General features: G+C 37.6%; 1 protein-coding gene across 5 annotated transcripts in view; it reads left to right on the plus strand.

Moving 5' to 3' along the window:
* Positions 1 to 25,486, plus strand: part of LOC132815652 (sodium bicarbonate cotransporter 3-like) — a 157,842-nt gene that overhangs the window by 84,081 nt on the left and 48,275 nt on the right. For 3 of the 5 annotated variants that reach the window (XM_060824635.1, XM_060824638.1, XM_060824637.1), the window contains exons 5-13: positions 1,290 to 1,450; positions 2,202 to 2,351; positions 4,300 to 4,644; positions 8,977 to 9,086; positions 13,007 to 13,164; positions 13,670 to 13,757; positions 14,069 to 14,215; positions 17,282 to 17,388; positions 23,062 to 23,236. In XM_060824635.1, coding sequence (XP_060680618.1) covers positions 1,290 to 1,450; positions 2,202 to 2,351; positions 4,300 to 4,644; positions 8,977 to 9,086; positions 13,007 to 13,164; positions 13,670 to 13,757; positions 14,069 to 14,215; positions 17,282 to 17,388; positions 23,062 to 23,236 — 1,441 coding nt within the window. Of the gene's footprint in view, positions 1 to 1,289; positions 1,451 to 2,201; positions 2,391 to 4,299; positions 4,645 to 8,976; positions 9,087 to 13,006; positions 13,165 to 13,669; positions 13,758 to 14,068; positions 14,216 to 17,281; positions 17,389 to 23,061; positions 23,237 to 25,486 lie in introns of all 5 variants that reach the window. The other 2 variants (XM_060824640.1, XM_060824639.1) reach the window with 2 other exon arrangements.

The following is a 25,486-nucleotide window of genomic DNA, read 5'->3' on the forward strand; positions in this document are numbered from 1 at the left end:
CATTTTGCTACAACTGTAGAGAATATTTTAACTCATTTTTATACTCCATACCCTTGCAATAAAGGCCAATATTCGATTTGCCATCTTCTTTACTTGCTGTACTAACAGTTTAATGATTGGTTTACAAGGATTCTCTGATCTCTGCTGCAGCATTCTGCAGTCTGTCTCCATGCTAAAAGATGAGCTGCCTGTCTAATCCTGCAAAGTAGGTGACCTAATTTTGCACATGATCTGCCATCTGTAGGGAAAATGAGTGCCTGTTTTGGAGGATGAGCTATAATAAAGTTTTCAAGTATTATTTGCTTTTCTTGAATCCATATTGACTCATTTTATTTGAGTTATGATTTTCTATATATCCTGCTATTACTTGTTTAATAGATTTTAGAATTTTCTTAATGACAGTAATTAGACTAGTTGGTTGTCAGTTTCCTGCCTTTTTTTTCCCTCTACTTTCTTAATGGTGTTGGAATCCATTTGAACTATTCCAGAATATAGGGAACTTTGGACCTCCAGCAATGCACCATCTCTGTAGGCACTCCTTGATGCATCAAGTGTAGAGGTCTTGACAGCTTTTTGTTCTGTTAGTTTTCAGTTTCTTTCTCCCTTCCCTATCTAGATCATCTACTTTTTAATGCCTTTTTGGGTCGTTTACTGTGAAGACAAATACATGTTCAAAATCTAACATTTTGTTGTTTTCAATAATTAATTCCTCGTCCTCTAAAAGACCAGTGTTTGAGTGCTCTATTCTGTCTGTACTTACACTTCTTGCTTGTTTTCTGTCATGCTCCAACTTCTTCTGTTTTCAGTCTTCCTTTGGCCTCCTTTCTACAGGGGAGGAGGGGGGGTGCGGTGGAAGTCCGGTTACCAATCTTCAAAATTATTGCACATCCATTCTTTCAGTTGATACCTTAACCTCCTTAGAACATACCTATTCATACTGGCTGAGCACAATAATTTAAAGAAATCCTTTTTAAAAGTCCTATCTATTATTGATCATGGTAAGTGAATCCTTCCTCTCCAACTCCTGATTCTTTAATGCTAGCATTGAGCAAATAACACAGCTTTTGAGACTTGCACATTTTCAACTACAGAGAAGAGTGCATATTCTGCTGTGTTACTCCTGCTACTGAGATTAATGAGAAGAGTCTTTCATGTCGGCACAGGAATTGAACTCATGCTATTGACATCACTTTGCATTCCAAACTAGCCTTCCTGTCAACTGAGCTTATTATTCCCCTTCCTTCAACTATAATGCATTTCTAAACGCATTAATCTGCTTCTCATCTCAGATGGTTGAAGTTTGAGGAGGATGTAGAAGATGGTGGGGAGCGATGGAGTAAACCATATGTGGCTACCCTGTCTTTACATAGTCTGTTTGAGTTGAGAAGCTGCATACTAAATGGGACTGTCATGTTGGATATGAGAGCTAGCACCACGGAGGAGATAGCAGGTGTGTACGTAATCACTGATGTTTGCTTGCTTTTTTAATACTAGAGTTTTTTGGATATTATATAGTTAACATAATTTGTTAGAATATTACTGTTAAATCTGCAACTTATTTTTCATGCTCACGTTTATAAAAACTCACATTTATAAAAGCCCTATTTTGTTCAGATCAGTTTGAACTGAATATGCAACTGCTGTCAAGTAAGACCTCTATATTTGAATGGGTTTCAAACATAATGTCTATACTGTTTTATTATTAATGCAAATTAGAGGATTGAAATAAATTACTACTTTTTTTGTCAATTTGGAAGTTTCAACTTACTGTTACAATGTTTAGAAATTCAGTTATTTTGAAGGAATTATAATTATTTTGCACTTTTTTTTGGTTTATATTCATTCCTTGGTCAAACCTATCACCCCATATAAAGATTTGAACATACTGTAGGCTGTATGGATGTGTTCATAAGGATGAGTAATTAGAGTGTTAATTTTTAAGTTGCTGGTTTTCTTTTCCTATAATCTGAAATATCTAGGGAGAATGTTTTTACTTCTTTAAGCTCGGTAATTCCAGTTAAAGATTAAATTTCCCCCCTCGTGCGTTTCTTTACTTGTTTCTGTTGGTTTCATTGTTATATCTGATGCACTTGCACCCATTTTCTTTATTGGTGCAATCTTTCTTTGCATATCTTTCCTTGCTGTTTTCTACTCACTTGCCTTATTCTCCCTCCTTGTTTGCTTTTTAATTTGTACTGCAGATATGGTACTGGACAACATGATAGCATCTGATCAGCTGGATAAAAGCATGCGAGACAAAGTGAAGGAAGCACTATTGAAAAAACATCATCACCAGAGCGAAAAGAAACTGAGTAATCGAATTCCTATCGTCCGTTCCTTTGCAGATATAGGCAAGAAACATTCTGATCCTCACTTGCTTGAGCGAAATGGTGAGATGTTTTGTAGTCTCCAATTTCTTAATTGTTTCCAGAATAATGACACCAGAATAAACTGGTATTTGCAAACTTTGATCATAGGGACTGCTTTTAGCTGAGTTTTGCTGTATATTAAACAGACCATTTTGTTTCTACTTAATTTTTATTGTCATGTAGATAGAATTCCTGATGTGGCAAGCGTGCATGTCTGCTGTTCTGGTATTTACGCATTTGCTGTGTGAATAAGGTGTCGAAATAGCTTTTGTTCATTGGCCATTTTTTTGCCAGTTGGTCATAAACGAGCCTGACAAAACGCTGCTGATATTATTGCAAATATTATTTTGGATTTTGGGAGTCTAATACTTTGACTTGCTGCGTGAACCTGTTTTATTTTTTTTCAGATTTACTACACTATTCAGTAATTCACTGAAGTCCGTGACCAATTCATGTATATCTTTTAGTTTGCACAGATTGTATTCCTGTGTTAACTTCAACTTACCTATACAGAACTAAATGTCAAAATAACTTCAGATTCACAGAATAACAGTAGACAAGAGTTTTTTTTGTTTCCACGTACATTTTGTTCAGGAATAGAAGGTGCTTAGGAAAATTATTTCAGAGGAAGTACATTATAAATTGTCCTTGATCAATTTTGCTGAGAAGTAAAATTGTTTCTTATTGTACTTTTGTTTGTATGGTACATGTTTTAATCCCAAATAGTCTCCTGAAACTTCATCTAATTTGTTTTGACAAATCTTTTAAATTTGCAAGCAGTTACTCAGTGCTTATATGGTAATGGTAACATTGACTTTCTTTAAATTGGTGTAAGAGATATCTAAATCAATTTTTGAACCTTTTTAAAAGAAAAGGTTGCATATTTACAGTTTCTATTTCTGACCATTTTAAATTGTGCTTTGTTTTTAAATGAGCGGTATTGCATAGAGTATTTGAGACCATATTCACCCGTTTGCATGAAATGGAATGCAAAGCCGCAGGATAATTATGGCAATCCCAAGCAGGACACTCAAGTTAGAGACTGAATAGCAGTGAAAGTAAGATTGAAGCAGTTGATTGGATGGAGGAGATGTAATTAAATCGATTTATTTTTACTGCAAGTATGATAGCATAGGACCTATAGTCCTACAGGTAGGCCAGGGCATATTGGACCTAAAGTATAGCAGGGTGCAAAAGGTTTAACACCTCCCTGAGTGAACAAAAATAATTTGGAGAAACAAGTAAACATAAATTGTGGAAACAAGAGTCTACTGAAAGGATTAAGTTGAGAGATATGGGGCCATAATACATAAAATGGGGATCCAAAGACCTGGGGAAAACGTATAAAGGAGGAAAAATTAACAAAATTCCAAAAGGATAAGTATTTCTCCCAAAGTAGATAACGCATAGGAGTTTGAAAAGCTGAGAAAGCAGGCTTGCAACAGTCACAATTGAAGCAACCAGACTGTATTACTGATTATGCAGATCATATGCTACAATTATGAAATTCTATTAATCCAGCTTTATCTAATGTGAAAAGGTTATAAACAAATTCTCAATGAAAAGTGGCAAGATATCCAAAATTGTAAGTTATAATGTGTAGGAAATGTAAACTAATGATTTTTAATTACAAATGAAGAAATTGCAATCTGTAAAAACCCTCAACGTTCACCACCCTTTTAGCACTATCGCCTCTTCAAAAGACCAACTATTATTTAATCTAATAATTTGCTTTGGATCATTTTATGCAGTTGTTTTTATTGCTTGCTTACTCAGTTGTGCATTTTGTATTTTCAAAGCATGATTCAACGAGCCACAACAGATCTTTGTTCATTTAATAGATTTACTTTTTGCTTGCATTGATCTTTTGTGGCTTCTTAAATCCTAGTTTGTATTATATTGTTTGTTTTTTTTTTCATTTTGATGATAGGGGAAGGCCTTTCTGCCTCCCGCCTTTCACTTCGTGCTGGTCTTTCTTCTTCAAGCCTTTCGTTAAGAGGAAGTTCTCTTTTCACTGTTCCATTTGGCTCCTTTCTGCCTGGTTCCAAGGGTGGATCATTAGCAGGTTCAAGGTGTGCAAGTCCTGTTCCCACCCCTCAAAACACGCCACCCTCCACTCCAAAACTGGAGCATCGCTGTCAGGGTCAAAGTCAGTTGCTGGTGTCTTGTGTCGGTGAGGATATTCCTGATGTAATAGTTCATCCCCCTGATGAAGAATTTGAGGTGCAAGAAGGACAGGTGAAAGCACACGAAGAATGTGATGACCGTAAAGCAGGCAAATATCACATGGTTGTGATAATTTTGTGCATGTGGAGCACTAGCAGTGGAGCATAGCTATGCCACACAGCATGCATTAGTAATGGTCTGAAAGCAGTTTATTGCAGTCAACTGATTCCACTGTGATATAAATTTGAAATACTTTTGCACGTGGTTTCATTAGTACTCAAGTGTCACTTAAGTGCCTTTTGCATGCAGCAGGTACACCATTTCTCAAATGGTAACTGAATCATGTATATTATGTGCCATTTAATTGCTCTAAGGTTTACAAGTTTAATCTAACATTGAAATGAAGTGTGCGCATGCAGTGTTTTATTAAGCTGAGATATGGGCAATATGTAAATTTTATTTTTTGATGTATCACATCATTGTTTTATCCAAACTAATTACCCAAAAATTTAATGTTTTGCCACATTAAGCACCTGTATAGCGGTTGACTATTTTTGGCCATGTAGCTGAAAAGACTGATCCCTCTTATTTGTGATGTTACGTTTGGTAGAAATGTGCTCACGTTAGTTTAAAAGGTATGTATGTGTAAGGTGCATTAATGTTTCTGTTATAGAGAATGTATATTGCTTGCTGTACTTTTTTTTTCCACTCTGCTTGTTAATCATTGTGTGCCTTTGGGTACTGGCCTTCTCTTCAAATTTACCTTTATTTCACATTTCCTTTAAAAACAAAACTTTTTCCTTACAAATTACTCTCCCTTCTTTAACCTGTCTTAAGTTATTGAATATGTCCCTTTCCAAACTTGTGCCTGTATTTTACAGATTATCATGAGTCATTCCATCTAGGTTTCCACTCCTGCCACTACATTGAAATAACTACTTTAAGTTACAAATGACAATCTCTGTAACTTGACTATGGTAATTGATTCTTCTTTGTCCTTTTTCTTAAAAGTAAATACATTTACCATGAGATGTGGGTGTTGCTGATTAGGCCAGTGTTTATTGCACAGCTGTAATATTCCTTAAAGCTGCCTTTTGGACCCTTTGCAGTACATGAGATGAGGGCATACCCAATGGGGTATGAGAAACCGAGTTCTAGGACTTTGCCCCTTTATTGTTGCTCGGTCGGTGATATAATTTCATGTCATAGTGAATTTGTGGCTTGGGTGGGCATTTGCAGGATATAGTGTCCTCCTGTATCTGTATCCTCCAGGCAGTATGATTCACGGGCTTGGAAGGTTCTGTTGAAGGAGCATACTCTGTAGGTAAGGTGGTGGATGGGTATTTAAATGTGCTGTTTTGTCCTGGCTGGTATTGAATTTATTAAATATGATGTGGAGGTGCTGGTGTTGGACTGGAATGGATTTAGTCAAAAATCACATGACACTGGGTTATAGTCCATCAGGTTTATTTGAAACCACAAGAATGAGCGGGGGCTGTGAAAGCTTACGGTTTCAAGTAAACCTGTTAGATTATAATCTGGACTCAGGCAATTTTTGGCTTCTTACAATGGTTGGAGCTATGTCCATCCAGGCAAGTGGAGAATATAAAATTGCAGAACATTTAAGACTTAAGACATAGGAGTGTAAGTAAGGCCATTCGTCCCATCGAGTCCACTCCGCCATTCAATCATGGCTGATGGGCATTTCAACTCCACTTACCCGCATTCTCCCCGTAACCCTTAATTCCTTGTGGCATCAAGAATTTATCAATCTCTGCCTTGAAGACATTTAGCGTCCCAGCCTCCACTGCACTCCACGGCAACGAATTCCACAGGCCCACCACACCCTGGCTGAAATGTCTTCGCATTTCTGTTCTGAATTTACCCGCTCTAATTCTAAAGCTGTGTCCACAGGTCCTAGTCTCCTCACCTAATGGAAACAATTTCCTAGCCTCCACCCTTTCCAAGTCATGTATTAACTTGTAAGTTTCAATTAGATCGCCCCTTAATCTTCTAAACTCCAATGAATACAATCCCAGGATCCTCAGCCGTTCCTCATATGTTAGACCTACCATTCCAGGGATCATCCGTGTGAATCTCCGCTGGACACGCTCCAGTGCCAGTATGTCCTTCCTGAGGTGTGGGGACCAAAACCAGACACAGAACTCCAAATGGAGCCTAACCAGAGCTTTTTATAAAGTCTCAGTAGCACAATGGTGCTTTTATATTCCAACCCTCTTGAGATAAATGACAACATTGCATTCGCTTTCTTAATCACGGACTCAACCTGCATGCTTACCTTTAGAGAATCCTTGACTAGCACTCCCAGATCCCTTTGTACTTTGGCTTTGCAAATTTTCTCACCATTTAGAAAGTAGTTCATGCTTGTATTCTTTTTTCCAAAGTGCAAGACCTCGCATTTGCTCACATTGAATTCCATCAGCCATTTCCTGGACCACTCTCCCATCTGTCTAGATCCTTGTGCAGCCTCCCCACTTCCTCAGTACTACCTGCCTGTCCACCTAACTTCGTATCATCAGCAAACTTCATTAGAATGCCCCCAGTCCCTTCATCCAGATCATTAATATATAACGTGAACAGCTGCGGCCCCAACACTGAACCCTGTGGGACACCGCTCGTCACCGGCTGCCATTCTGAAAAAAGAACCTTTTTTTATCCCAACTCCCTGCCTTCTGTCAGACAGCCAATCCTCAATCCATACAAGTAGCTCACCTTGAACACCATGGACCCTCGCCTTGCTCAGCAGCCTCCCGTGTGGCACCTTATGAAAGGCCTTTTGGAAGTCCAGATAGACCACATCCAGTGGGTTTCCCTGGTCTAACCTACTTGTCATCTCTTCAAGAATTCCAGCAGGTTTGTCAGGCATGACTTCCCCTTACTAAATCCATGTTGACTTGTTCTAATCCGATTCTGCTTTTCCAAGAATTTAGAAATCTCATCCTTAATGATGGGTTCTAGAATTTTACCAACAACCGAGGTTAGGCTAATTGGTCTATAATTTTCCATCTTTTGTCTTGATCCTTTCTTGAACAAGGGGGTTACAACAGCGATCTTCCAATCATCCAGGACTTTCCCTGACTCCAGTGACTTTTGAAAGATCTCAACCAACGCCTCCGCTATTTCCTCAGCCACCTCCCTCAGAACTCCAGGATGTATCCCATCGGGGCCAGGAGATTTATCAATTTTAAGACCTTTTTTTAGCTTTTCTAGCACTTTCTCTTTTGTAATGGCAGCCATACTCTACTCAGCCTCCTGACTCCCTTTAATTGTTGGGATATTACTCCTGTCTTCCACTGTGAAGACTGATGCAAAGTACTTGTTAAGTTCTCCTGCTACTTCCTTATCTCCCATCACTAGGCTTCCAGCATCAGTTTGAAGTGGCCCAATGTCTACTTTTGCTTGTCGCTTGTTTCTTATGTATTGAAAGAAACTTTTACTATAATTTCTCTAATATTACTGGCTAGCCTACCTTCATATTTGATCCTCTCCTTCCTTCTTTCTCTCTTTGTTATCCTCTGTTTGTTTTTGTAGCCTTGCCAATCTTCTGATTTCCCACTGCTCTTAGCCACTTAATAGGATCTCTTTCTTTTTCTTTACGCAGAAATAAGTCAATCTATATGAAGATTGAAATATCCCTTGACTATTGCGTTACCTACTTTTCCAGAGCACTATTATTTCTTGATTTTTATGTTGTCCTACATTTGTAGTTTTCTCAAATGATTTGGGCCAAATGGCCTGGAAAGTAAGGAAACTAGTTAAGCACTTAGCAACATAGTTATGTTACTTTTAGTGTAATAGACCAAATCTCAATTCTGTCACTCTTTAACTATTAAGCAACAGCTTCCCATTGTATGTAGCATCCAATGGCAGTGACTAAAATTCTTTTAAATTGAGGCTTCTGATGGTGATCAGGTGTCTAGAAATGGTATTTTCACCTGGATTGAAAACTGACAAGTGGATAGGTTGCTCTTGAACCTCATTGTGTGAATAGAATATTCCCTCATTTCCTGACTTTCATTTCTCATAATCCTCCCAGAAATGTACAAATAAGCAATTAACTTTTTTTTGTACTCGAGTTTGAACCTTGGTTTGTTTCATATATGGCCTTATATCTCAGCTTACTGTGAACTCTTGTCCAAGTGTTTAAATTAATCAATGAGACACAACTGGGGAAAAAAGTCTGGAATGGCTTATACATTTTGAGATAATACAATACATTTGCAACAAGCACCAAACTATCTTTGTTGATTTATTATAAAGTGAACATGCCATTAATCACTTTTTAACAAACACTTACATTCTACAGATTGCTGCAACACATTTCTAACAAATGGTCTGGTTTGTGTCAAGTTCAAATATATGTATGTATCTTTAAGTAAGCTTTGCTAAATGTTTTTCTTCATGCATCTTCATATAACAGGACTTTTAGCATCCCCCCAATCTGCACCAGGTATCTTGGAGACTAAGAGCATTGAAAAAACAATGGGTAATAGCGCAAGTAGAGAAAACAGCACAGTGGACTTCAGCAAGGTATTATTTTAGACATTGTGCAAAACAAATTCTCCAGAAGTACTGAAAAATGTTGTCATGGTGTTAAATGTTAACCATTTATGTAATATTCCGTGAAGCTACTTTTAATCCGAGTTTAATCTCAAAGATAGTCCATTTACTTATGCGCTGTGTTCAGTTCCCTGTTTCATATTCATGCTGTAGCCATATGGTGAGTTATTAGTAGGATAAAACCCTCTGTGTCATTAATTCTGCTTGAATAGCATCCTTAGACACCTTTGACTGGAAAGTTTGAAAGATCTTGCACATATTAGATTTTGGTAAGGGACCTTGAAAGTCATTTGACTCCTTGTAGGTGACCGGATCTGCCATGGGTTGCATCACCCATGTTTTGTATCTAATGTCTTTCTTGAGTAAAAGTTAAAATTAATTATTTTCCACTGGACCCATTCAGAATTCAAGGAATTTTTGAAGGCTGTAACCAATGAAACTGCTATCTCTGTAGCCACTGCATTTAAAGTCCTAGGTGCAGGCTGTGTGGTCCTGCAGACTTAAGTTTTCAGTCTGATAGTTTTCTGAGCACCTTTTCCTTGGTGATAGTGTTTTTTTTAGTTCCTCCCTCCTATTCGCCACTTGATTCCAGTATGTTTCAAAAGTATTTTTCATCTTCTACAGAAAATCATGGAGACTCAGTCATTGAATTTATTCAAGAGAGAGTTTGATTACATTTTTGAGTCTAGGGTTATGGGCAGACAAACAAATGGAGTTGGGATCATAGCCAGATCAGCAGTGATCTTATTTTTTTTTAACAAAAAACCTTGTGTTCCCATTGTTTCTTTGACCAGCCATCTTTTAAATCTTTGCCCTTTTAGTTCTTGCAGTTTTTTCTGTCTACTGTCCATGCCCCTTAGAGTTTTTTTCCAAGAACATCCCAATTTCATCTGATATTTACATAACTGAAGTTCTTCATCCTTTGAATTATTCTTGTGAATCTTTTTTGCACCTCTCTAATCCCTCTCAAGTGCAATGGTCAGAACTCTGGTTGTCCTCAACCAATGTTCTGTTTAAGCTCTGATGTCATTACTTCCTTGATTTTATGCACTGCACAGTTAGTAAAAATTAGCATGTTGTATACTTTAAATGTTCTTTCAACCTTTTCTACTGTCTTTGGTAATTATATCCAGGTCTCTCAAGATACCTTTTGAGAACTGTACGCTTTGTATTGTGTCTCAGAATTCCTCTTAGCAAAGTGAACCCCAGTCACTTCTGTCAAATTTCACCTGCCCATTTCACCAATTGGTCTATGTCCTTTTTCGTTTATTCTGTCATCCTCTCAGTTCATGATGCTTCTGAGTTTCATATCTTCAGCAAATTTTCAAATTGTCCCCTGACATATGCAATTAATATCTATCAGAAAGAACAAGAATTCCAATACTTTTCCTGTCACATAGCCCATTTTTCTAACTAAAATCTGAAAGACCTGTGGATGTTGTAAATCAGAATCAAAAACAGAAGTTGCTGGAAAAACCCAACAGGTCAAACGGCATCTGTGAAGAGAAATCAAAGTTAATGTTTCAGGTCTGATGAGGAAGGGTCACCAGACCTGAAGCGTTAACTTTGATTTCTCTTCAAGAATGCTACCAGACCTGCTGAGCTTTTCCAGCAACTTCTGTTTTCTTAATATATTAACTGTCTGTATTTGTAAAGACTCCCAGTACTGATAATTAAGGAATGTAGTTGAATATGCTATGCAACATCTGATGTAAAAACTGGTACATACTGTAAAAATAATATACTTCATCACAGAATAAATGAAAATTTTCCTCCGATTTATTTTTGCTTGCTGAGTATTAATTGAACTGAGAATCTCAGCAAGGTCAGTCATCCGTTTAATTGCCCTTTTTTTTTACCCCCTGCGGGAACCCCATATTATTCTAATTATTATACAGCAACACAATAAAATTGTATATTGCAATTTATAAAACTCCACTAGAACAGTTTCATCTGATATGCTGCTGGTACTGTCTTGGAATACATGGCTTGTAACTGCCTTTTTAGCTTTGACTCCACCTATTGCACATTTGTATACATGACCAAGTAATGTGTAGTTGAAATTTTGGGAAATTAAGTGGGTCAGAGGACACAGTAGTTGAAAGGAATTTACCCATTTCTAAATTAAAGAAAATTTGGGTAGATTTGTTTTAATGGAAGGTTAGGTTAAAAATCATTATGGTATTTCACAATTATTTAATATTAACTTTTGGATCATGCAACTCAGAAATGTAGTAGGATTTGGATAATGTCAAAATTTTGAAGTGTTTTTATTTGATCATCTTTTAAGAGATTTGACAGTTTGGGGAGGGGTGGGGGTGTGCAATTAGACTTTTACCTTTTCAAATTTTAACTTTTTTGTATGTAACCAAATACTTTTTGTAATTTAATTTATTTTCAAAAAATGCATTAGGATAAAGTCAAAGCTTATTTCATTATTTGAATAGAGTTGATGATGTAAATAAATTTAAATGTGTTCACAAGTCCACACTGCCCCTCCGAAGAGAGAAACACCCAAACCCATTCCCATGCCCTACATTTATCCCTGACTAATGGGCAATTTAGCATGGCCAATTCACCTGACCTACACATCTTTGTGATTGTGGGAGGAAACCGGAGCACCCGGAGGAAACCCATGCAGACCCAAGGAGAAAGTGCAAACTCCACACAGACAGGCAGGAATTGAACCCAGGACCCTGGTGCTGTGAGGCAGCAGTGCTAACCACTGAGCCACCGTACTGCCCTGGGACTCATGGTATAAATCAGATATTTGCTACTTTGGATCATATGAAGAATAAAAATTAATAATTTTGCTTACAAACAAAAATGTATTGTTCATTGTGATAAAATTATTTATAGAAATGACATCTGTGTTAGTATGTATTACAGTATTTCCAGAGTTAACTTAAAATTTTAAGTTTGATTTCAGAAATGTTTTCTTAGCTGTAATTAGGGCATGGAAATTGCTTGCTTTTTGTAAATTATTTGGTTTGCAATTTGAAGCAGGTATATTTGTGCCTGCATCTCTATTATGACTTTTTTTCTTGTTTTCCCCTTTTTTTTGCTTTTCCTTTTATTGACCTTTTTTTTTTAAAAATGTGCCTTCCTTGACTCCTGGTTGGACTGGAGTCTGAGTCCTGGCACTGTAATTGTGTCACGCTTGGTATGAGACTCAGGAGGTCAACAGTAAGTTTTTAGTTCTTTAGCTTCTGATGTACTGTCGTGTACATTGTTTTGGTTTGTGTGTCTGTGCTTTTACTGATATTGGCCAGTGTTGAATCTTCAGTTATGTGTGGTGATGGTTATCTATCAGCATGAATATATATGCAGCAACTGTTAGTTTAGCTGTGCTGAATTAATGTGAATTTTAGTTAATAAATGAATTTATAGCAGTTAACAATAGATATTTGTTGACTCAAATATTGGAAATTAAATATAATGTAATGCTAAGATCTTGAATCCTAATTCCCCACTCTGTAAAATTGAACCTTTTAAACTGGATTAAAACAAATGCTACTTAAAATATTATCAGTTTAAATTTTAAAAAAAGATTTTAACTTCTAAATAATATATTAGAGACTTGAGTCCCAAAGATGCCCAGTGTTTGGATCAGGCTCTAAATTTGCATGTTTCCTGATTTTACACTTGGTTGAAACTAAACCAGTGCTTTGCAATCTGTGCTGCATATCGATGTAATGAAAAATCATTTCCAGAAGGTGAGAGTTTAGTCTGTCTGAATTGCTATGTGCACAACAAAAGCATCCAAATTGAAATTAATTTAGGTTAGGCTTGTTGTGCGTCATTTCATGTTCAAGTGTTAGGTAACTTTTTTTTAAAAAAGATAATATTGAACTGTTTAAAATGTCTCATCCCAATCATGTCATTTGTAGGTGGACATGAATTTCATGAAAAAGATTCCACCTGGTGCTGAGGCTTCCAATGTCTTGGTGGGAGAAGTGAACTTCCTTGAGAGACCCATCATTGCCTTTATTCGTCTGTCGCCTGCTATTCTTCTTACAGGACTTACAGAAGTTCCAATTCCCACCAGGTGAAACTGACATGAAAGATTACCATTATTTTATCATAAATATACATAACTTTGATTTAATCATCGTTGAATTGCTCCTTTACAATAAGAAGGTATTTTCACCTTTGCAGATCCATTGACAACACTTTGCTTCAATGCTTGCATGATTAAAAATTTTTTCCAAAGTTTTTCAATGACTATTTGTTTTAATGTTTTAATTGTACTTTTGTAGTGTTTTGCAAAGTGTGCTGGTGTAAAATATCTTTGAAGGTGATTTTGTTCTCCCAAGTAATAGAGTCAGCCTGAGAGATGCAGCATTGGTCTTATCAATCCCAAAAAAGTGCATCTTGCACTAATATCACAATTTCAGACATGCATGTGCGGACAATAATTGTTAACTACAATAATAGTGTAATATGCTAAGTAGCTTTTACTTGCAAGGAGAAACTAGTAATTTGATAACATTTGAGTGATACCTGGCAAACAAATGTTTTACTTTCTAATATACATTTTTCTACCCTTTTAGGTTTTTATTTCTTATGTTGGGGCCATCTGGTAAAGCACAGCAATACCATGAAATTGGTAGATCAATAGCTACCCTAATGACAGATGAGGTAAGTTGGAATTTTTGAAGGTGGTGTCTGCTAGAATTATACTGGAACTTTGCTCAGAGCTCTAATTGATCCCAATTCAAATATTGGGAAGATCAGATCTCTGAGATGACTGCTTTTTATTTAAAAAGAAAATAAATTAGAATGGTAAATAAACTACTTTTAGAGTTACTGGATGTCTCTGGTTCAGGAGCGTGGTGAAGTCTGCTGAATCACTCCAGTGATTACAATTTTTTAAGTTAATAATCAGTGTGACTTGAAAACTACTGTTAATGTGAAAATGTATAAATATGTGCGTGCATGTTTTTATTAAGGTTTTCCACGATGTTGCTTATAAAGCAAAAGATCGAACAGACCTGCTGGCAGGAATAGATGAATTTTTAGATCAAGTTACTGTTCTTCCACCAGGAGAGTGGGATCCTTCAATCCGAATTGAACCACCAAAAAATGTTCCTTCGCAGGTGAGAATCATCTTTTGAAGCCTAATAAAATTCAACTTTCTTCTTTTATGTTATAATACTTTTGGACTCTTCACTACAAAATGGATTTAAAGTTACTTTTCAGCAATGTCGTAACCACAACACTCAGATGTTAAAACTTGAGTCATGCTTTCCTTTTGTCTTATAATTTGCTTGAGTTAATGTACAAAATTCTTGGGCACTCACTTCTGCACTCAAAAAATTTGAATGCAGCCTTGTAAAATGTCAAACAAAAATGCATTCAAAATAAGAGTAGAAAATGTTTTAAGAACTCAACAGGCCAGTCAATATATCTTTAAGAAGAAAGGCTTGTTATTCTATCTTAGATGTATATCCTCCTTCAGATTGCTGACAAATATGCTATTTCTAGTAAAAATTTGCTATTCCATACTAGTTGAAATCTTAGTGCTGCATGGGCTCAATTTGCTAAAATGGATTTGCTGGCCACAGAGTAAATGTGCTTCAGTGTAAATTTTTAACCAGCACTTTTGTTTCTGATACCAATTCAGTGACTCCTGCATGGAAAGATATTTGGTGAGTATGGGATTGGGTTAACCGTGAACTGCACACCGTGTTGTTCTTTACCTTCATACATGCATTACTTACTTGAGCGTATTTTATTTATTCATTCACTGGTTTGTGGGCATCATTTTATTGCCCATCTCCAGTTGCTCTCTGGGCAGTTAAGAGTCAGTCGGATTGCTGTGGATCTGGAGTCTGTGTAGGCCAGACAAATTAAAGATGGCAGGTTTCCTTCTCTAAAGGACATTAGTGAACCAGATGGGTTTTTCAGGCCAATTAATGATGGTTTTGTGGTCTATCATCATTAGATTATCATTAATTCTAGATTATCATTGATTTTGAAATTTCATCATCTGCCATGAAATAGTGGGATTTGAACTCAGGTCTTCAGAGCATTACCGGTCACTGCATTCAACGCCCCCCCCCCCTCCCCTTAGTCCACCGAGGACATGCAGGTGCTTGGCCACTCCTTTGCCAAACCCGAACCACCCAATACCTGTAGAAGAACACCTCGTCTTCCATCTTGGGAGCCTGCAACCACACGGGATTATTGTGAACTTCACCAGTTTCCTCCTTCCACCCCACCCAGTCCTAGGCCTCCAACTCTGCATTGCCCTCCTTATTAGATTACATTCCCTACAGTGTGGAAACAGGCCTTTTGGCCCAACAAGTCCACACCGACCCTCCGAAGATCAAACCACCCAGTGCCATTTCCCTCTGGCTAATGCACCGAACACTATGGGCAATTTAGCATGGCTAATTCACCTGACCTGCACATTTTTGGACCTGTGGGAGGAAACCGGAGCACCCGGAGGAAACCCATGCAGATATGGGCAGATTATGCAAACTCCACACCAGTCACGCAAGGCTGGAATCAAACCTGGGACCCTGGTGCTGTGAGGCAGCAGTGCTAACCACTGAGCCACCATGCCACCCATTATCTTTCCTATCTATCCACTCCACCTTCCTCTCTGATCTATCACCACCTCCCCCACCCTCATCTACCCATTGCATTCTCAGTTGGCTCCCCCCCCCCCCCCCAAACCTCCTCCCATTTATCTCTGCCGGCCCACAAGCCTCATTCCTTTGGAAGGGCTTATGCCCAAAACATCAATTCTCCTACTCCTCAGATGTTGTCTTTTCCAACTCCACACTCGTGATTCACTGCATTAATAGTCTAGTCGTAATACCTCCAGGCCACCACCTAATGTGTACGAAGCAAACTTAATATTGTATATTAAAGTAGATGTGTTGTTTTGGGATGTTTTGTTGTCGTCTGTCTGTCTTCCCATCTAAAGTGGTACATCAGAGTTAGTTTACAGTTAGTAACTTGTAAGAAAATGAATTTACATTTAGGTTTGTCCCAATGTAGCATATAGAAGTTTAAAGAGTGATCTGAATAGTTACACTCTCAATGAGAAATACTTTCCTGTATTAGCTCCGTGTGCAGGCTTTGGAGTTGCGTTGACTCCTTTGTTTCCCAGGCAATTTCTACACCTCTTGTATGCCTTACAATCTGACTATTCAAGCTAATTGCCTTTTTACCAAAAGGCTTTGTGAAGACTCTCTTTAAATTTCTTCTTCTAATTGCAAGCTAAGGTAAATCTTCTAGATGCATTTTCCTTGCTTCTGTCAGCAAACACTTCATTCAATAGAAGAACATTCTAAGCCAAGGCTCTGCCCTGAATCATTATCCCTATGGCAAACTGGTGTGCCTTGGAATGATTTGAGCAGAAATGCCACCAAACTTGGTTTATTTCAACACAATCATATTTTGCAAACTATATGAATAGTTCATACTGTTAATAACCTTCTTCCCAAAATTGCTAGCTTTTGTGCTTTCACAATTGGGCAATCCTATATTTGGTGTTAACATTTCTAACTGTGACATAAAGCCAAACAATGTTTATCTTCAAACTTTAATTATCTGCAAGCTAGAGTTGCTTATCACTTTCTCAATTCATTTCCCCACTCTTTATCAAGTTATGCTCTAAATCATGAATATTGAACTATCCCCATCTTCACGTCATCATTCCCTTATCAGCTGAAGTTAAAAGATGAACTTGTGATGAATGCTGACTTGAATGCTAGTATATTGTACTTAATCCAGAAAACTACTTAAATTTATCTTTGTAACTGAATCATAGGCTATGAATTATCAGATCAGAATATATTCTGTGAATCTTTGGATAGCCAGAGACCCAGGTTCAATTCCTGCCTCGAGCGATTGACTGTGTGGAGTTTGCACGTTCTCCCCGTGTCTACTTGGGTTTCCTCCGGGTGCTCCGGTTTCCTCCCACAATCCAAGAAAAAATGTGCAAGTTAGGTGAATTGGCCATGCTAAATTGCCCGTAGTGTTAGGTGATGGGGTAAATGTAGGGGAATGGGTCTGGGTGGGTTGTGCTTCGGCGGGTCGGTGTGAACTTGTTGGGCCGAAGGGCCTGTTTCCACACTGTAAGTAATCTAATCTAATCATAAAGCTTAATTGTAAAATAATCTTTTCTTCCCTCTATCTGCTACGTAAAGGAAAAACGGAAGTGCCCCCCTCCCCTTCCAAATGGTCCACCAATTTCCAGTGGAACCACAAATCATGAAGAGCATCACACTGGGCCAGAACTTGAACGCACTGGAAGGTTTGTTTTCCATTTGAAGATTTTTTTTCATTTTTGAAGTTTACACGATTGCACGACATTGACTGGAGCGCTCACTTACTTTGATTTGTTCATTTGATTTGTTCATTTATTTCATCTGGACACTTGAAAGCAAACATAAAGTTGCCATGGTCTCAGAGGACCATTATATTGTTGCTGACTCATTAGACGGATTTCTGGTGGTGGTTTAACCTGAGGATCACAAACGTTGGTGAAGGGAAAGGTTGAGAAGGAGAGTCCTTCGTGGTCACACCAGCCAGTACAGGAACTGAATGATACTTGGCCAACTGGTGACCCTCTGGTTAAATCATCACCAATCGTCTCTCCTTAATGAGAGAGCAGCCTAATAGTCCTCTGGGATTATGGTAAGTGTATGAGTATTTTGCATGATGTTTTATTTTTCAGCTTGTAACTTCATGGATAAATGCAAATATGAGCCTAGGTAGTTAGTATTTTGTGACCCAAATGATATTTAACTTTTAGTACGATAAAAATGTAGCAGCACAAGGAAATTGAAAAATAAATGCATTGTGGAACAATTTTGGGGACATATGGAGGGAGGTTTTTTTCTTAAAGTATGTTTTTTGTTAAAATGAGTAAGGCACAATTCCCAGAGGTGGTTTCTGAAGTTTGAGTTATTTTTCACATTGTATTCATTTGGAGACTTTAACATCTACTGTTTCTACTCTATATAATAATCAACTATCCTCAAATTAAATTCCATTAGTGCTGACAAGTTCCAGTCCCGCAAAAGCTGAATTATTGATCTGTATTTACTCCAACCCTTTCAATGGGATGTTGACCATCTTTATTTCCTTCATAGAATCATTACAGCGTAGGAGGAAATCATTCAGCTCCTAGACTGTCAGCGCCAATCTGCAAGTCTTAATACTCTGTCTTTTTCTCCCCCATAGCCCTGAAGATCTTTTCTTTTCAAACTATTTTCCAGTTCCTTTTGAAAACCGTGATCATATTTACCTTTAACATGTACTCTAAGGCATTCCAGATCCTACTCGCACATTACATTGCAACAAAAAAGGTTTTCATCATTGCTATGTTGTAATTGCTTCTTTTGCAATAACAATTGGTGTTTAATTCTTGACTTTTCTGCCAACAGAAACTTTTCCTTCCTTCCTAGATGTGCCACATGGGTTTTGACCAACTCTTAACATGACTCCTTGTACTTAACTGCAACAGCTTTCTGCAGCCTGTTAACCTAACCCAAATTTCTCAATACCTGCAGTCCTTTTCTTGAATCTTCCCCACTCACTCACTCTGATAACCTCCTTCATACCCTTCCAAAAGTGTGACACTCAGGATTAGACAGAATAGTCCAATTGAGGCCAAATCAGTATTTTATAATGCAAGAAAACTGAATGTTTGAGGTGTCTTAACTTCATTCCATATCATTTTTTTCAACACTTACAACATAAAGTCATGTCTTTTTTTCCAAATGCATCACATTTAAGTCCAGTTCCAAATATGCTTTTGACGATGCCTTCAATGACACAACTCCTTAATTTGTCTTAAAACGTTACATCAATAAACAGTACAGTTGTTCTCAATCAGTATTCTTGACATCCCTGATTTCTTATTTCAAATTAAAATCCAAGTTATTTCCAAGAAGTGAAAACATGAAATGCTCAACAAATGCTCAGCTTGGATGAGATGAGCAGTCCCTGACTGGAAATATGATCTAAACTAATCTCTCCCCACACATGCTGTCTAACCTGTTTAGTTTTTTAGTATTCCTTCATTCACTGCTATCTAGACCAGCATGTGTTGCTCATCCCTGATTGTCCCAGAGCCATTACAAACCATGTGTATTAAGTGGTGACGCACACTACTGTGAGGGAGGAAGTTCCAGGATTTTGTCCCAGTAAGAGTGATGGAATAGTGATTTAATCCCAAGTTGGGGTAGTGCAGCCTTATATATCCCATATATATATATATATATATGGTGTTCCCATATATCCACTGCCCTTGTCCTTCCAAACTGCAGCCTCTGCCAACTAGAAGGTGATAAAGAACCTGACTTTAAATGTAATGCATCTTGTATGTGGTTAACACTATCAGTGGTGGAAGGAATTAGTGTCAATCAAACCAGCTTCTTTGTGCTGGATATTGTCAAGCTGCCTGTGTATTGTTGAAACTCCACTCGTGCAGGCAAGTGGAGATTATTCAATCACACTCCTGATTTAGGCTTTGCAGGTAATAGACAGCTACTGGCAAATCTGGAGGTGAGTTACTTGTCACAGAAGTCTTAGTTTATGACCTGCTTTTGCAACTACAGAATTTGTATGCCTTGTGCAGTTTAATTTTGATTGCTACTGTGTTTCACCTCTGGTATTAACCTATGGACAGTGCAGACCAAGGGGTGGTGATGGTGCCTGAGATATTGTCTGAGAATTGTGATTCCTTGAGTATGATGATATCAGGCTGTTAACTAGTCTTTGAGACTGCTGGCCCAGTTTGGGCACAAGCACCCCCCATGTTAGTATGGAAGACTTTGCAGAGTAGACAGGGCTGCCTGCCATTGTTGTTTCTGGTGCTCTCTTGATCAGTGGGTATTCTATGTGTCAATATTCCTTTTACAAAATCTGATAATAGTTAGAAATAACTGAGCTAGCTAAGCCATTTCAGAGGGCAGTTAACAGTCAACCACATTACTGTATAAATGAAGTCAAACAAGATGAGGATGACAGGGAGATTAATTAACCAGTTTTTTTTAATGATAACTGACATCTGTCTAATAGTCAGCATAAATAAGAATATAACACCGCTTTTAATAATTGAATTCAAATCCCCCAAATGCCGTGGTGAGAGTTTAGCCCATGTCCTCATGCATGTTGGCCTGTTTCTCTGGATTCTTAACCTACTGACAATACAACATTACCTCCACCTCATGCCAAAGTAAAGCAATGAATCTTTAAATATTTTGAACTTGTTTTATCTATGTTTTAAATATATTATCCACACAAAACATACCCAGGTTCCATGGGTCTTCTCACCGGCTCCTTGGGAATTTTTTCCTCTTATATTTGTAGGCGGAAGCACAGAAAATATCAGGTTTTTGAAAACTAATTTTCCAGCATTCAGTCATAATTTACTCAATGACATCTGTTTTATTTGCAGTTGGTAATATCATATTCTAGGGGTGCTGTTATTTTAGTTTTTTTTATTAAACAAGTAAATGCTAATTCTATTGTGCATCAAAACAGATAATTATGTGCCTGTAGGTTTCCCAGGAACCTTGGTGTCAGTGATGCTATTGCAGAGTTTATGTAGGTTTTTTAAATGAGAGATTTATTGATGCCAAAAGAGTCAGGTTTTTATGTGCCTAATTTAAAAGTTCATTCTTGATTATTTTGTGTTTTTTTTTGCAATAATTATTCACCTGTAAAAGGGGCTAGCTGACATGCTTTTCCTTTTATTTTTGTTCAGAGTGTAGAGCAATAGAGAAATTTTTATAGTTATTTATTTTTCTATTCTTAGCCATCTGTATTTATCATCAGTGGGGAAAATAAAATTTCAAAACCTCTGGCATTTCTATGTTTAAACAATGAAAATAATTGGGTAAATTCAATTTCTTCAGATTTTATCATGCCTTCATGCTTTCTAAACTAAAAACCTTGGGGTTAAATGTACAAATGTTTTTCAAAATAGTAAGTTAAGTTTAAAATATTTGGAATGCTTATTGCTATAAAAACTTTGTCCTTGAGTAGCTGTGTGCCATCTGAGCTTCTATCCAAAAAGTGCAGTGATTATTCCTCAGTTTGGGAGAAAGTGAGGACTGCAGATGCTGGAGGTCAGAGCTGAAAATGTGTTGCTGGAAAAGCGCAGCAGGTCAGGCAGCATCCAAGGAGCAGGAGAGTCGATGTTTCGGGCATGAGCCCGAAGAAGGGCTGACAAAGGCCCTGAAGGCCCTTTCCTGATAAAGGGCTCATGCCCGAAACGTCGACTCTCCTGCTCCTTGGATGCTGCCTGACCTACTGCGCTTTTCCAGCAACACATTTTCAGCTTATTCCTCAGTTTGCACACCACACAGGTGACTAAAGGTATATCCAGCATCCTTCTTGCTGAAGGTGGTAACAAATTACATGTTTCTCATACCATATGAGAAACTGGCTGTATGTGTTACATCATTGTTTTTATATCAGCATTGACATTTGAGTTTTCCTCTCTTTAACTCAAATTTTGGAATTTATTATTCAGAAGATGATTGTTGGGTATGATCATATTTAAATATATAAAAAGGAGAAGCCAAAGTAAGCGTAGGTCCCTTTAGAGAATGAGATTGGGGAAATAATAGGGAACCGGGAGCTGGTAGAAGAATCATATAATACTGTACATCAGTCTTCACAGTGGAAGACATCAAAGGCATTCCAAAATTTCTAAATAATCAAAGGGTGAAAGGAGGAGAGGAAATGAATACAATAACAATAGAGAAAAAGTACTAGAGAAACTAGTGCGACTAAAGATAGGCCCCTAGATCTGATTGGATTTGTGCTGGGATATTGGAAGAAGTTATTACAGAGATAGTGGATGCACTTGTAGTAATCCCCCAGGAATCTTTTCTGAAAAACTCAAAGAATTGGCAGCTTTTCAAGTAACTATAATTTAACTAAGCCAGCTAAGCTAATATTTGTTGGGAAAATGTTAGAGGTTATTACAAAGAATGTAATAGCTGAGAATTTATACATGATAAGATTGAGAGGCAACATGGCGTAAATGAAATATTTGTCTTTATTTCACAGTGGTATAAAAGTAGTAAGGTTTTGTTAAAAGGAGTTAAAGAGGACTGTAGTTGCTGGAAAGTCAAAGTTGAAGGCGCAGCAGTTTAGGTAGCATCTGAGGAGCAAGAGAGTCGACATTTCGACCTGCTTGCCTTTTCCAGCGCTAGGTTTTGCTAAACTTATACAAGGGGTTAGTCAGACTGCAGCTGGAATACTGATGGCAGTTTTGGTCCCCTTATTTAAGGAAAAATATACTGTCCTTGGAGTCAGTCCAGAGGAAGTTCACTTGGCTAATACTAGCTATGATGGGGCTGTCTTTTATATAGTGAGGATGAGTCGATTTGAGCATATACTTGTTGGAATTTATAAGTTGAGAGGTGACCTTATGAAGCATGCAGGATTCTTAGGGGATTTGACAGAGTAGTAGCAGAAGGATTCCCCTTGTGTGAAAATATGGGACAAGAGGGTGAAATCTTGGAATTAAGGGTCATTCATTTAAGACAAAGATGAAGTGAGATTTCTTCTGAGGGTAGTGAATTTGTGGAATTCTTTACTGCAGAGGCTGCAACATGAAGTATATTCAAGGCTGAAAGAGAAGGCTTTTTCATCAATAAGGGAATCCATGGTTACAGGGAACAAGCAAGAAAGTGGAGCTGAGGATTCAGATCAGCCATGATCTATTGACTGGGGAACAGACTTGATGAGCTGAATGGCCTACTTCTGCTTTTTTATCTAATGGTCTAATCTTAAAATTGGATTATTTGTTAACTCTCTGTAAGGAATCTGTAACTGTTATCCTATGTAATTTTTGACCCATCTGGTGGTGTTTAAATATGCTGTGCTGCTGTCTTCTATTTACATTTAAGATAAAATTCTAGATTCAAATGTTTTATGAAAAGTGCTAAATTATTCCCTACAGGTTCTTTGGTGGCTTAATTCGTGACATCAAAAGAAAATCGCCATTCTATTTGAGTGACTTCAAAGACGCACTTAGCCTGCAGTGCTTAGCATCTATTCTTTTCCTGTACTGTGCCTGCATGTCCCCTGTCATCACATTTGGAGGGTTACTAGGGGAAGCTACTGATAACAATATAGTAAGTATCTAAGACATGAATATAGTTTTTTATGATCTTTATGACTTTAGTTTGTGCTGTTTACTCTACAGGATTGAATTCTACCAAGAATCATATTCTTATTATAATTTTCTCAAACCAGGTAGTCTTTTTTGTAACTATTCCCTGCAGATGATTTGTTTGAACATTTTAGATTTTGGGAAAAAAATTTTGAGAGAAAATCTTTTTCTGGTTTTGGGGAGCTGGAAATACTGATACACCTAAGGGCACGGTGGCTAAGTGGTTACCACTGCTGCCTCACAGTGCCAGGAATCCAGGTTCGATTCCACCTTCTGGAAACTGTCTGTGGGGTGTTTTTCACATTCTCCAGCGTCTGCTTGCGTGTTGCCTGGGTGCTCCAGTTTCCTCCCACAGTTCAAAGATGTGCAGGTTAAGTGAATTTGCCATGCTAAATTTCCAATAGTGTTCAGGATTATGTAGGTTAGGTGCATTAGTTGGGGTAAATGTAGAATAATAGGGTAGGAGAATGGGTCTGGAGTGGATTACTCTTTGAAGGGTTGGTATGGACGTGTTGGGCCAAATGGCCTATTTCCACAGTGAAGGGATTCTATGATTATTCAGGAAAGTATTTTAAGGGTTTGTTATGTGCAAAAGGCAGTGACAGTCTGGCAGCAATCTTTCTTCCATTTAAAACAGTGCAGGGTAAAGATTTTGCTGGGCTGCATTGTTAAAAGATATGGAATTGATGCTGATGAATGGAGGTAGAATCCAAATCACCATGATCTTGTGAACTGGAGGGGACAGAATCAAGGTGCAATATGGTCTACTGTTGTTCTTATGTCTATGGAAAAATAAAGCTGTGTTTAAGAAAATTTTTGCTGTTTTGCAGCACAAAATGTTTTAACCAATTTTAATATTTGAGATGTGGGCATTGCTAGCAAAGCCTGCATTTATAGCCCATCCCTAATCACCTTAAAAGCCACTATGAATGCAATTTCCATGTAATGTAGGCACATCCATAATGCTGTTAGGTAAGGAGTTCAGGATTTTGACCCACTGACAGTGAAGGAACATTGATGTAGTTCAAAATCAGGATATTATGTGACTTGGAGGGGAAACTAGATGGTGATGTTCCCATCTATTTGCTGCAGTTGACCTTCAAACATTATGGTGGTTTGCAAAGTGCTTTTGAAGGAACCTTGGTTCTTCATTGCCATTAATGAAAGCAGATCACTGAGCAAGCATGAGTTTACAAAATGCCGTTTCCTTCTGAGGTGAAGCCTGAGGTTGATGATTCTGTTTAAAATTACATGATTGATAAGTAGGTTCACAATATCCTGAGTCATTGCATTGGATATAGAGCACAGAAATTATCCATTTGGACCAAATAATTTATGCTGATGTTTACTCTTTCTAACCTCACCGCTTTTCCTTGTCTAAATATATAATTGTAAAACCTGTTCCCTTTTTCTTTAAATTTATCTATATTATTTATTTCAACCACTCTCTACATTCATGCCATCATTACTCATTGGATAAAGCCATCATGTCCAATTTCCTATTTGATTTCATGTTTGTTTTAATCCTTTTGTTGTGTGTGGGTGATGTTGGTTACGCCAGCATTTATTGCCCAACCCTAATTGTCTCCTGGGTAATTAAGAGTGAAACACATTGCTCTAGGTCTGGAGTCATGGGTTGGCCAGACAGGTAAGGACAGCAGTTTCCTTCCCTATTGGACATTAGTGTGTCAGATGGGTGTTTCCTGTCACCCGATACTGGCTTCATGGTTGTTATTAAACTGTTAAGTCCAGATCTCTATAAATTTTCTTCCTATCTTATATTGATGGCCTCTTCCTCTTCCTCACTAGTGGAAATATTTCTCTCTACATTATCTTTATTAGACTCAAAGGAGACTTGGCCTGCCAAGCCTCAGCTGATATGTATCAACATTTTTAGTATCATGTTTGTAAATTTTCCTTATTATCTCTCCAGTGTGTCTGTATTCTCTTCAATATGGCAACCAGAACCTATAGGGTTTGATGTGGATGAGGTTTAACATAACTTTCCTATTTTATATTTCTGTTACTCGTGGTAAACAAAAATGCTTGATCGTTTAAATGGCTTTGCTAACTTCTGGTTACTTTCACTGGTGTATGTATAATTCAGCATCCCTTTGTTCTTCTGCTACACCATGGCTTGCAACATCTATGACAGAAGTGATCTTATCAAAAAATCTACTATCTTGTATTAGGTGTGTTTTAGTTATTTGGA

The sequence above is a fragment of the Hemiscyllium ocellatum genome, chromosome 5, assembly GCF_020745735.1.
Source record: "Hemiscyllium ocellatum isolate sHemOce1 chromosome 5, sHemOce1.pat.X.cur, whole genome shotgun sequence".
In the NCBI taxonomy this organism is placed as follows: Eukaryota; Metazoa; Chordata; class Chondrichthyes; order Orectolobiformes; family Hemiscylliidae; genus Hemiscyllium; species Hemiscyllium ocellatum.